We start from the raw sequence: 14,689 nt of genomic DNA, 5'->3' as shown, positions 1-14,689 counted from the left end.
ATTTTATTTCTGGTGATCATTGTCCATAATTTCCTACCAACATAAGAAAAATAAAACAAAACTTACTGTCAACTAACCATGATTGAATCTGTGGTTGTGAAACGGCATCTGTCAGTTAGACTGTGGGCAAAGGTTAGTTGACCGCTAGGGTTAACCGCAGATTGTGAAACTGGCCGCTAAGGTGGGAAACTGTCGTAAGTGGTAATATTTTATAGATTAATACCAATAATTCCCCACATCTACTATTTTCTTCTCTTTTTAATTCACAACGTATTATGTTGTCCATATTTTGCGTTATTTTCCCGGTTATTAGCGCACTCATCACTGTATTAAAAATCTACAAATATAATCCTCGTTAAAAAAAATTGTATTTTTGCGATCAAATTTTCAATCCAGTCTGAAGAAAATATTTTTAAGTTTTGCTAGCAAAAACAATGTTGTAGTACATGTTTAAAAGTCTATTTAAAATAGTAAGCTTGTTTAGCCAGAATGCACGCTTTAAACAATTTTCCTATTCACAGGGTGATTATTCATTTAGTGGAATGGGTACTAAAACTTATAGTACTGACTTCAGTTGCGGAAAGTCTGATAGTAAGTATAATGTAGCGCTTTGGCATATAATTTAATTTGTTGTATTTGTTGTATTTCTACAAGAATTTTTTTAAAATACTTTTTATATATCTTCTTAATCTGTTACGAATTAGCTACATAATGTTTTTATATATTTTATTAAACTAAAAATTATTTGCGTCCTTCATATTCAAGAAGAATCTTTTATTTTCTTATATATGAGAATATACTATTTGAATTAATTAATTAATAATTAATTAATACTTGAATTACATCCAAGTTTGCTCCACTCTATGTCTCATGATATTTCGCATAATGTTTTAGATGTTTCTGTTTTTGTTTTTATGCTCAATTGCATATCCGACTAGTTTTCTAATTGTTCTCCTTGTTTTTCGTAACATTAATCCTTTTTCTAGATATCATGCTCTATTTACGTTTTTTTCTCGTCATGATTAATCCAAGGTACTTTAACTTTCCCCTTCATTAGTTTGTCTTAGTTTATATGTTCTCTCGTATCTCTCTTTTTATTCATCATTATCATTCTCTTTGCCTTTATCCTTATATGGGATCGGCTACCATAATTATTTTTTCCGTAAGTTTCTACCTTGGTCATACCAATTTTAATCCCCTTTTTTTCTCTCCTTTAACTGTTGTGAGATATTCTGTTTTTGCGAATATCTCAATCTTAAGCTTCTTGTGCAATCACTACTTGATCAAAACCGTCAAACTAAAAAAAAGTTTAAATCGTTGACATAATTACAAAAACATCTCTTATATTCGGGATTTGAATATCTTCATGAATGCGAAGTTTATCACTTCCTACACTTGTTATCCATTTTCTACTGTTATAGTAACAAAAATAGCGTTTGTTAAATTGTTGGTTGCAATGTAAGAAATATATAGATATTTATCAGTTATTTTCATATTTCAGTTTCAACCGGGTCCATAACCGATGTCGAACGACGTGCTATGGTAAGTTACCGTGTTAAATAAATATTTTTTTAAAAATAAAATGTTTTAAGAACAATCCCCTAATTCATGTGACTTATTTTTTAATAAATATTCTTTTGAGCCACTAAGATACCATTTGATCATCTCCTGTCGAATTTAGTAACATAGGGCATCTGTAAAAATATTGCTACATTTGGATGTTGAGAGGTGACTCATATTTTTTTGCAGAAATTGCTTGATAATAACTCATATAATAATATTTGAGCTATCCTCCCACTCAAAAAGGTCCGGAACATTGTTTAAATAATCAAAATGTCAAAAAATGAAGGAAAAACTCGATTTTTTTCTTCGTTTTTTTTATTATAACTTTAAAAGTATTCATTTCCAAAAAAAGTTGCACTGACATAAAAGTTGCGTAATTAAATTTACTTATAGAATTAGTAAAAAATTTTAAAAATTGTAACCCTTGTTGCAAAATAGCAATAATTGTCAAAAAACCATAAAAAAACAAGTATTCGCATTTTACGTTTTTCAACCATTTATGCTACACTTAGGACCTTCATATTTCACTCAGAAAAACTTCATGATATCATGAAAAAATTCATTTTTTCAAAATGTTGCAGGACATAAAATAAAGCAGACAGCAAGTTGAATTTTTTTACATGGAGAAGAATACTATACATTTCATTTGCAATTTGCAAAATTAAAATTGGTTAACTACCACGACGTCAGGAATTTTTTTAAATAAACATTAATTTTTGCTGCTACGCGCAGGACAGCGGATACGTTTGTTCTGATTGGGCATTCCAATGACCTTTGATAATGATTGATAAATTTTAATTTTTAGTGCATTTCGATATAAATAAATAAATTTGTTTATTGCAAAATAAAAACACATACATCTGGCCTTTGAAATAACACTTTTTTTAGCAAATACTTTCTTTGTTCATATATTTATTTTAACATAGAGAATAAAAGTTTATTATTTTTAAACGTATGCAATTGTTTAAACAATATTTCACAAACAATAATCAAATTAGTTTGATTTTTGTGGAATTAAAATACAACAAAATATAGAGCAAGAAAATAATATATTAGATAAAGATTGGGAGAAATTTTGATGGAAATCAACTTGTGTGAATCGAACACCGCTGTCCTGCGCGTAGCACCAAGAATTAATGTTTATTTAAAAAAATTCCTGACGCCGTGGTAGTTACGGATTTTAATTTTGTAAATTGCAAATGAAAGGTACAGTATTCTTCTATATACAAAAAAAATTCAACTAGCTATCTGCTTTATTTTCAGTCCAGCAACATTTTGAAAAAATGAATTTTTTTGCGAAAGCTGGATTGCAAAATTTATTGTGCAAAATCTGTTAAACTGATCTTAATGAAATTTACAGTATTGTATTATTATATCATAAAGTTTTTCTGGGTACAATATGAAGGCCCTAAGTGTAGCATAAATGGTTGAAAAACGTAAAATGCGAATACTTGTTTTTTATCTTTTTTTCGCAATTACATATTGCTATTTTGCGATAAGGGTGACAATTTTTAAAAATTTTAATCAATCCTATATTGTTGAAAATTTAATTACTCAACTTTTATGTTAGTACAACTTTACTCGGAAGTGAACACTTTTAAAGTTATAATCAAAAAACAAAGAAAAAAATCGAATTTTTCCTTCATTTTTTGACATTTTGATTATTTAAACAATGTTCCGGACCTTTTTGAGTGGGAGAATAACTTAATTATTATATGAGTTAATTAAAAGCAATTTCTGCAAAAAAATATGAGTCACCTCTCAACGTCCATCTCAAAACAGATTCGTCCTGGACTAACAGTATTATTGACTTCAATATTACAACTATGTGATACATTCTTCCTACTACTACTATCGGTTTACAGTGTTCTCCGACGCCTTCCGACTCCTAACCGCCATTCTGCTCTGTTTAACCATAGACCTGGAGGGATTTCTCGTTGCTCTAGTTCTTTTTCAATTCGCTCCCTCCAGCTTCTTTTCAATTCGCTCCCTCCAGCTTCTTCTCGTCCTTCCTCTTTTCCTTCCCCCTTTTGGTGTCCACGTCAAAATCTGCTTAGGTGATACATTCTTCCACAAAGCGCTAAACAAGTTAGTCTTCATCTTTATTAATTATCAAGTTTACATCTAACAAAAGCGTGCTATCGCTTTGATGTAATCATGATGATTGCTAATTAACACAGCGTTACGACGTCATTTCGGGCTCCCATGCCCTCATCAGAAGCTGGGGTTGAATACAAAATCAAACACGAAAGAATAGACTTATATATTAACATAGACTGAGCGTACCTTCTTCGATTCCTGACAAGATCTCTTGGACTGATTTGGTACTGTCTAGTAGCGGCCTAGTCAGTTTTTAGTAGTCCGTGTCAGGGGCGAACCGGCTGCAGAATACTACTAGGGCTGTAGTCCCTGCCTGTCGTAAGAGCCGACTGATTGATTAGAATGAGAGGTGATAAGCCGTCGTTTGAGGTATCGGTAGAGGAGAGGGCTCTACTAGTATCCGAAACGGGTCCATTAGTCGCACTGGCCAACAGTATACGTTCTTAGTATCCGAAACGAGCTAACGGGGGCCACTCTACTCTCGATTCTGTATAACCTGCCGTGGGAAATTTCGACAGTTTTCTTACACTCGGCCCAAGCCTTGTGGGAACTTGACGAGACCTGCGGTGTGGAGAGAGTGGTAGAGGAGATGGCTCCTCAACGGTGACCTGTCACACGTGATTGATGGGCTGTTATTCCTCAACAGCGTGCACCTGTTTGCCCTACGGGGAATCACGGACAGGAGCACGTATAGCGACACAGGTACTGCGGGGAGGGTGGAGCCCCACGATGTGGCTATCGTGCCACCCTCAACTGGAGACGGACTCGCAGGAGCATTAGCTCTGCCATGATAGGATAGTTTCCTTCTTCGATGTAGATAATCTCTTCATATGCCTTGCTATCTCCTAACAATGTATTAGCCGTTTTATGACGCGGGTGGGAGGGGGGTGGGTGAATTCTTATTAGCCATTCATGTTGACACGGATTCATTTGTAGGGCAGGGAGTCCGGTTTTTCTCCGGATCTCTTTCTGGCACATTGTATCGAGAAACTAACATGCTTCATATTTTCCCCACTTAAAAATGACGTGAATGATACTAAATCATCTTGGAGGAGATTACTAACTCAGTGAGAGCTTTATTAGTGGACTGTTTAGCATAGGGTGAATTTAAAATAGAATAAAAAAATAACAGTAAAAAAACCAGACCTTAAAGTAAATTGTAATAAAAATATTTCCTACCTTGTCATTTCTCGTTGCACAAGCTGGAGCAGGCCTGCTATTTTTCGTACTGCTATTGCTGAGTAGTATAAATCACTCGCGAGGACTATATTGAGTTTCTATACACTTTTCGGAAGAATTGTAAGTGACTGTTAACCAAGAGAGTTGGTTGGCGAATTGTCTTTTTAAAATGAGGCGAGTAGGCAGGTAATTACATACAAAAAACTTTAAGGTTTTTGCTTGAAAATAATGATAAAAATTAATACATACTCACTGAATTAGGTATTGGCCTACTCGTATATACGGGGTGTCCCATAATATTGAAAAGAAAATGAATTAAAATATTCTGTACAAAAACAAGAAAATTAAAAATTGTTATTCCTACTTATGTGGACGAACCACAACCGCCCACCACAATACGCAGTATTGTTACGGCTCAAAAGGCAAAGGACATAATTTTACTATAGAGCGTTTATATATACCACTATTAGTTTTCACTGTGGCCACTCTAACTATACCATCAGATCCAGGATGAACCTCAATTATACGGCCCAAAGGCCATTGTAGCGGGGGAATATTATTTTGGCGGATTACCACTAAGGTACCTAGTTGGACGTTTGGAGACGGAGAATTCCATTTAGCCCTTTGATGAAGAGTTTGGAGGTACTCCTTAGACCACCGTTCCCAAATCTGTTGGTGCAACTTATTTAATAATTGCCAACGATTCAACCGATTGTGCGGAACATCGAGCAACGTTTCTTCGGGCGGAGCACTCAAAGGCTCCATGGTCAAAAAATGTCCTGGAGTTAACGCACTAAGATCGTTTGGGTCTGAACTTAACGGGCATATTGGCCTCGAATTCATGATGGCCTCAATTTGAGAAAAAATAGTATATAACTCTTCAAAAGTTAGTACTTGTTCTCCAATTGTGCGAATTAAATGACCCTTTACCGTCTTAATATTAGATTCCCATAAACCTCCAAAGTGTGGAGAAGAAGGGGGAATGAGATGCCATTGAATAGATTCATGAGAAGCAGCTTGTGATGCCAATCTGTTAAGTTCTGCTCTGGCTCCAACAAAGTTAGTGCCATTGTCACTATAAACATGTTGACATCGGCCTCTACGACTGACAAATCGCTTAAACGCAGCTAAAAACGCGTCAGTGGATAAATCAGATACGAGCTCTAAATGAAGAGCTTTTGTTGAGAAACAAATAAAAAGCGACAAATACGCTTTAAGAGTTTGAGACTTTCGAAGTTTGGAAGCTCTTATAGGAAAAGGGCCCGCAAAATCAACTCCAACATTACTGAAAGGTTTTAGTTGAGATATTCGAGCTAGCGGTAGATTTCCCATTAACGGAACTGGAGACAAAGGATTCACCTTAAAACATTTAACACATTTAGACAGTACTCTACGAATGGCTCGTTTGGAAGATATAATCCAAAAACGCCGAGAAATTAGGTATTAAACAGTTTGAAGCCCGGCGTGTAGATATTGCAGACGAGTAGATTCAATAATCATATCAGTTAATTTACAACTGTTAGGAAGTAATGCCGGAAATTTGCGATCATACGAAATGGGCGCATTAGCTAGGCGACTACCTACACGTAGAATTCCCTTTGCATCGATAAAAGGTGAAAGCTTTCTTAAATTTTTTGGAAGCAGCTGTTTATCTTGGATAAAATTTATTAAAGTATTAAAAAAGATCTGCTGTGTTCGTTTAACAAAAACCAGTAAGGAGTTATGTTGCTCCAATAAACTTAAACAACCTATTTCCAGATTACCATATCGGTTTTTGGTTACATAATGGAAAAAACGAATAATGTAACACAAACATCGAACACACCTATTTAAAGACGAATGACGATCCAATAAAATATCTAAAAAATTATTGGGAATTTCAGCAATCAATGCGACAGTCCGCACTTCCAAATTTACATTAGTAGACTCCTTTGAATTAAGTTCAAAGAACGTTAGCGGATCAGATTGTAAGAAGGTTGGCCCCGCCCACCATTTGGAACAGTTAATTAACTCAGAGGGTAAGCAACCCCTTGAACCAATGTCAGCAGGATTTTCTTCAGAAGGAACATAGTGCCAACATGAAGAAGTTACTCGATCCTGCACAAAAGCTACTCTATTGCTCACAAAAGTTTTCCACTGATGAGGGGAAGATTGTAACCAACGTAATGTAACAGCAGAATCAGAATAACAGTATATTTCCTTGATTTCTACTTTATCTTTAATAACAGAAGAAACAAAGGAGACTAGTCGAGCCACTAAAACCGCAGCAGACAATTCTAATCTGGGAATAGTAAGTCCCTTATTAATGGGTGCGACCTTAGATTTAGCTATAACAAAAGAAACAAAAGGTTGGCCTGAAGGTGATAAGCATCGAAAGTACAAGACAGCGCAGTAACGTTTCTCGCTAGCGTCACCAAAACAGTGAACTTCTAAGCGTAAAATATCGTCAATTAATAAACGACGAGGTAAATTTAATTTACTCAAATATGCTACATCATCAATGTATTTTTTCCACAAACGGATAATTTCTTTTGATGGAGCATCATCCCAACCAATCTTTTGAGTCCATATTCTTTGAATAAGGTGTTTAATTAGAAATGTTATTGGAGATAAAAATCCAAGAGGATCAAATATTTTTGCTAAATTGGACAAAAGATGACGTTTTGTACAAGAAGAGTCTAAAACTTGAACTTTAAAAGCAAATGTATCCGAAGAAGCGTCCCATTCCAACCCTAATACTTTAAGTGTTTTGGACGAAATATCATCATTAAATGTAAGAGGTTTTATTGCTAAATCTGATACAGCTAATCCTTTCAATAAATCGGGTACATTACTGGACCATTTTTTCAACTCAAAACCTCCTTTGGCAAGTAAGGCAATAAGTTCGTCTCTTAGTGCTAAGGCATTTTCGAAACTAGGACAGAAAGAAACGATATCATCAACGTAGGTTCCACTTTTAAGTGCCTCGGCTGCTAGAGGAAACGAATCCCCGTCATCATTAGCCAACTGATGTAGACATCTAATAGCAAGATAAGGAGAACAAGAGAGACCATAAACAACTCTGTTGATACGAAGATCTCGAACAGGTTCAGAATTATTAGAACGCCAAAGTACTCTTTGATAATCTGTTTGAGTAGGATTAATTAAAATTTGCCTATACATTTTAGAAATATCGGCCGTAATTACATAACCATGCAATCGAAAATTAATCAAAATTGTACAGATGTCAGTCTGAAGCTTAGGACCAGTGAATAATTTGTCATTGAGTGAGGGTTGATTTGGAAGATGCCCGGAACCATTAAAAACGACCCTTAATTTACTTGTTAGACTGTCAGGTCTTAAAACACAATGATGCGATAAATAGTAAACATAAGGTGAATCGAAGTTATTCAATGGGACAGGTTCCATGTGACCGAGCTCAACAAATTCCTTCATAAAGGTGCGGTATTGGTCATAAAGTTCAGGAGATTTTTGAAGCCTTCTTTCTAATGAATAAAACCTACTAAGAGCAAGTGATCTAATATTAGGAAAGACAGGATTTTCTTCCTTAAAAGGTAGATCTACTACAAAGCGTCCTGAATGTTCACGCGTATAAGTATTCATAAACATCTTTTCCACTTTAGCGTCATCAGGAGCTAAGCAAAAAACTTCAGGGACTGCTTCTAATTCCCAGAATTTCTTTATTTGCTGATCCAAAGAAACCGTATCTTCAACTTGGCAAAATAAAGAAGTAAGAGTAGGTGCCTTTGAAATATTTACTTTTCCCATAAGCACATAGCCAAATATAGTATTAATTGCATCAGGTTGATCTTGATTGCCGTAAATACGTCCATCCAAAAGAATTGTAGAGAATACATCAGCTCCTAAAAGAATGTCTATGGATCCTCTACGAAAGAAGTTATCATCTGCTAACTTTAAATTAGCAATATGGGGCCAAGTATTAACTTCTAAATTACATAAAGGCTGATCCTCACATATTTTTGTCAAGACTAACGCATCGGTTGTCAAAATAGGAGAAGATTTACGTACTGGTTTAAAAGAAATGGTAACCCCACCTAAATTAGTGTTCGACTGCATAGAACCTAATCCTTGGATGTTAGCTGAAGTTTTCATGGGACGTAAACCTAAACGCCTAAGGGTCTTTTGACAGATGAAGGACGTCATGCTTCCCGAATCTAACAGACACCTAACAGGTTGGTAGTTACCGTGACAATCAAGCACCTCAATACATGCAGTGGAAAGCAAAGAACTTTTATCAGCGGAAGAAAAACACACAGAAACGGATGATCCAGTCGTTGAATTTAAAGTGGATGCCGCCGAATCTTGAACATTCTCTTCTTTCTTAGAAGAGGAGAAGCAAAGTAGTGTATGATGGTTTTTATGGCACGAGTGACAAGTCCATGTAGATTTGCATAGGCTAGAACGATGTGATCCAAGACAGTTAATACACATCTTGTTCTTTTTTATTAATTGAAATCGATCTACAGGAGATTTTGCCAAAAAAACGGAGCATTTATAAATGGCATGGGTATCATTAGTTTTACAGATAGAACATTTTGGTTCAGGTTCTGTTTGAGCAAGCAATGATGTAGATTTGGAAGAATTAGGTTTTTTAGAAAAGTTAGATTTTGGTTTAGTGTGAAAATCAATATTATCTAAAGCGAGACAACTTTGATTTAAAAAATCAATCAGTTTTTTATAGCTTGGGATGGTTGAATTATTATGAAAAAGCTCAAAACGTGTTACTAAAGAAACAGTTAATCGTTTTAAAATCATTTGAACAAGTATAAAATCCCAATGTACTGTGGGTAGTCCTAGCTTATTTAGAGATGCCACATTTTTCGAAAATGTATCTAACAACTTGCGTAGTTCTTTTGGATCTTCTGAAGTCAGTTGTGGTGAACTTTCAAGGTTATTCCATAAATTGGCAGCGATTACCCTAACATTATTAAACCTTTCACAAAGCAGATCATAGGCAATTGGATAATTGTTTGCTGTGATGTCAATATGATCCACAGCATCGCGCGCTGCACCCTTTAAACACGATAGTAACAAATTAAATTTGTCAATTGGTTGTAAGTAAGTAAGAGTATGAACGCGAGCATCAAACTGATCTATAAAACTTCTAAATTCAGTTATTTTTCCACTGAAAGATGGCAATTCCGGTTTCGGTAAATTAAAATAATTTATAGGTAAAGGATTTTGAGACTGTGAAGTTGATGTAGTTTGCTGACTTGATGTTGAAAGATTTTCTAAAGGCTTGCACGTATGTTAATTTAATTTTATAATATAATTTGTCAAAATTACTACGGCAATCATCTTCGACTTTAAATAGCGCGTCCTCATTATCTTGCTCAGAAACTAACATAATTATTTTATTATGAAGATCATAAAAATTGTCACGAATTTTTTCCAATCCTTCATACATAACTTCCAAAACCGGGTAAAAATTCTTATCGTCAGCAGCTACCTTTAAAGCAACAGCATGAATTTCAGTCATTTGTTGCACTTCAACTTGTCTTAAAGATTGATATTTTTTAATTTTATCTGCCATTTTGTAAATTTAAATGTAGAATTAATAAATTTAGAAAAATATGAAATTAGCGTTAGGAAATAAAATAGGTTCACCACACGAAAATTAATAAAATACAACCGAACTTTGTGCTAATAAAATAGAAAACTATGTCCTCTGCTATTTGAATATTTATAGACAAAAAATAATTATAAAACATAAACCCTTTAAATAAAAATTACTGTGTAAAATAAACACACAGTTTCATCTATAATAGAGTCAACCTGTATAATAATTATTATAACAAAATTTGTCTATTGGCCGACGTTGACAATTTAATAATAATTACTTTTACATTAATGTGTTCCTTTTTTTACTTAAAAAACAACATTAACTGAGGTATAGGTACCACTAACGATCGGCACAAACAAAAAACCAATGTACTAATTGATACGTGATTTTAATTTTGTAAAGAATATTTTATCGCCTTATGTTAAAGAATAACAAAAAATAAAGTCAAAGGAAATGCGGTTAAATAACCTGAATTTGATTCTGATCTTTGTAAATTAGCAAAGTATGACAATAAAATCAAACAATTCAGGTTTAAAAGAAACTTTCCCCGACTATATTACCCTCTTAGAAAAATGAAAAATGCAAGAAAAAAATATAGAAAATGGATCTATCAGGCTCGTAACGGATCAATAAATCATCTTGGAGGAGATTACTAACTCAGTGAGAGCTTTATTAGTGGACTGTTTAGCATAGGGTGAATTTAAAATAGAATAAAAAAATAACAGTAAAAAAACCAGACCTTAAAGTAAATTGTAATAAAAATATTTCCTACCTTGTCATTTCTCGTTGCACAAGCTGGAGCAGGCCTGCTATTTTTCGTACTGCTATTGCTGAGTAGTATAAATCACTCGCGAGGACTATATTGAGTTTCTATACACTTTTCGGAAGAATTGTAAGTGACTGTTAACCAAGAGAGTTGGTTGGCGAATTGTCTTTTTAAAATGAGGCGAGTAGGCAGGTAATTACATACAAAAAACTTTAAGGTTTTTGCTTGAAAATAATGATAAAAATTAATACATACTCACTGAATTAGGTATTGGCCTACTCGTATATACGGGGTGTCCCATAATATTGAAAAGAAAATGAATTAAAATATTCTGTACAAAAACAAGAAAATTAAAAATTGTTATTCCTACTTATGTGGACGAACCAGATACTCTGGCAGCTTTACTATGTGTAAGAGTGAAGCAGCACTGATCCAAAAAAAAGATGGTGTCGTCACTTCGCTTAACATGACACTCTGTCTATATTCTATAATATAAGTCTATGCACGAAAGTCTAACGAATGTCTCCTGTTTCCCACTTAACCTTTCGATGACCAATCTTTATGAATTTATACTTCTTTAGGCACGAGGATGAATTTTTACATTCCCTGGCGCATGCGCACACCGACAGTATATTGTTAGTTGCTACATCATTCAATTTATGTATGTATCAGCGCAACTAAGGTTTGAAAATAATATATTAGTGTTTTTAGTAAATATATTTATTATAATTTTTGTGTCTTTGGATTTGTCTTCCTTGGGAGTAAGATAATAAGTATTTTAAACATTTTTATATTTAATACTTCACTTGATCTATTGGTCACCGTCGTTTGTAATTACGTCCCAGAAGCCGTACAAACAAAACCCTGATGGGTTATTGGTAGAGCATTCGACTACATAACGCGAAGGTCCCGGGTTCAAATCCTGACACGGACGATTGTTATCCTTTTTTTTTGTGTTGTTTTAATAAAAAAACTTTGAAAGTGGTAATATCAAAATTAGTTTATTAATTAAATAAAATACAAATAAACTTTTAAGTATATTTATTTCGTTGAAATCATAAATAGAAGTGTAACTTCTTACGTGCGTACAAAGTACACACACACTTTTTTTTTTTTTGTTACACGGATGACCAACTGGGGTCAAAAATGGCTCCCAGTCAAAAATGACAATTGACAAAAAAATTAAGTTGTTTTAAGGAATAAAATAATGTAATCGTAATTTTAATGTTAGTATTGTATCAATAAATGATAAATAAACATTAGTAAAACATATTTTAATTACAACTGAACAAAAACAGGAATCATCATTCTGAACATAGATCTAAAGAAATTTTAAAATACACACTAATTTACGTCGCCACAGGTTTAACAAACAATTTTTTTTCAATATTGGTATCTTTCTTACAAACAATTCCAGATAATGGACGTGTTTACTTAATATAAAATTGGAACATATGAGGCCTAGGGAGTTCGTTTTTGACCCCAAATTCAGACAATTTTTTTTTCTTAAAATATAGGGAATTTTTTTATTACAAAATATGAGGGTATGTAGAATGATATTAAGGCCAAATAAGAAAATAATGAGTCCCAAATTGAAAATATTTCTGAACTTATTAAATAAAAACATACATTTGGGTCAAAATTTACCCCCCTTGGTCATCCGAATGTTAAGTGGTCAGCGTACAAAGGCGTTATCTACTGATGGCCATGAACCAAAACAATTTAATAATTGTTTTTTTGTCCTTATACGAAATGTGGAAGAGTTTACATCTTCTAGTTTTTGCTAAATATTTTGCAGATCCATAGTTATTTTGATGGCTCTGTACGAGGAAATTTTTCATTGCCATTACCAATCTTTAAAAAATATTGCAATATATTTCAATAATCTATATAGATTAGGTTTTTGTGTCAATGTAAATGTCAATTCCAATCAATTGCCAACTTTCTTACATGTATAGTATGTACTACCATTTTTTTAAGAGAGTCATTAATATTCAGCTTAGCGAGGTACTATTGTTCGAGGCGTGAAATTCGATAAACAAGGGATCTACATGTTTTATGGAATGATTCCTTGTTTATGTAATTCTAATGTAATGTGAAAAATGTTAGCACTATTCGCGATTGAAACGGAATGTAGAGGGCAGGCCAAATGCAGGAAAATGGCCGATATAAATGGTATAAACAAACATTCAATTGAGGAATAGAACAATACCGATTTGATTTAAAATATTTTAATGTAGTCAGAATGCTGAATTACTAAAAATTTCTAAATAGTGATCAAATTCCATTCAAATCAACAATTTTTTGGTTTGTTTATACCACTTATAGTATTAGTTTAAATTTATTCCACCAGAGGTCAGATACTTTGTTTTTCATCGCGAAAAATTTTGTTCTATAAAATTATTAAAATTATACTTATTTACTACAATTTTTTACTAAAATAGTACTTATTTTAACGTTCTTACTGTTTTAGAATTGCGAAATGCCATTATCGACAACGTACACTGGTGGTTTAGGCCGATATCCCACTGGTGGTTATGCTTCTCAACAGGTGCGACGCTCTTTACCAAATATGGCTCATTCAATACTGATAAATGAACCAGCAAAAATTTATCCTTACCATTTACTAGTAGTTACTAACTTCAGATTGCCTTCCGACGTCGATAGATTAAACTTAGAGGTAAGCATATATTTTATATAACTAAAAACATAAAATATACTCCCAATGCCTGTAAACATAAACAAAAAATCTAGAAACTAGGTATATTGTTTATAGTCACCAAATATTTTTTGACCATACTTTGTCAATTTTGAAGAAATCATAGAAAGAGATCTTTAGTACATTATGAACAATTCAAAGTATCATATTTTGCCAGATTCACTAAAAACTATTAAAAGGTACTCCCCGTTAAGATAATCAAAGTGCTCTCAATTCCAGATTTCATTTTGGTACGTTCTGTGTGATTAAAAACCAAGACTTAACACAATTTTAGCCCGCTACAGTCACAGATTTTAGCATTTACATAATTAGAGCCGCTTCTTTGATTTTTCTCTTTTTACTATCTGTTTATTTCAGGACTATACTTGAATCTCTCCACTGAACTCGATGTTCATTATCCCATGCGTGTTGACATATTTGAGATCTATCAAATTCTCTATTTTTAATATAAGACTGATGTTCACTTATTTTAACGTTTAATGGTCTTGATGTTTCACCTAAATAAAATTGTTCGCATTCACAAGGTATTGTATAAATACAATTCTTTGTTCTTTCTTGTTCATTGTTAGGTTTATTTTTAGATAAAATAGATCTCAGTGTGTTTGTTGTTTTGAATGTTGTTGAAATGTTTAATTTATTTCCTATTGTTTTAAGTTTCTCGGATAGTCCTTTTATATATGGTATTGATATTTTCCTCGTATTATTTCTTGTGAATGTTATAGTATTATTACTGTTGCACAGAACAAGCGGACAAACCTTTCCAAATATACCAATTAAA

At 33.4% G+C, this 14,689-nt stretch overlaps 1 protein-coding gene across 4 annotated transcripts in view; it reads left to right on the top strand.

Moving 5' to 3' along the window:
• LOC114329219 (actin-binding LIM protein 3) overlaps nucleotides 1–14,689 on the top strand; it is a 148,592-nt gene that overhangs the window by 123,307 nt on the left and 10,596 nt on the right. For 3 of the 4 annotated variants that reach the window (XM_050655980.1, XM_050655979.1, XM_050655978.1), the window contains 3 exons: nucleotides 522–591; nucleotides 1,502–1,542; nucleotides 13,666–13,872. In XM_050655980.1, the coding sequence (XP_050511937.1) occupies nucleotides 522–591; nucleotides 1,502–1,542; nucleotides 13,666–13,872 (318 nt within the window). The remainder of the gene's footprint in view (nucleotides 1–521; nucleotides 592–1,501; nucleotides 1,543–13,665; nucleotides 13,873–14,689) is intronic. The other variant, XM_050655981.1, reaches the window with a different exon arrangement.

The sequence above is a fragment of the Diabrotica virgifera genome, chromosome 7 (assembly GCF_917563875.1).
Source record: "Diabrotica virgifera virgifera chromosome 7, PGI_DIABVI_V3a".
Lineage (NCBI taxonomy): Eukaryota > Metazoa > Arthropoda > Insecta > Coleoptera > Chrysomelidae > Diabrotica > Diabrotica virgifera.
Note: the sequence above shows the minus strand (reverse complement) of the source record. Positions and strands in the feature narration are given on the sequence as shown.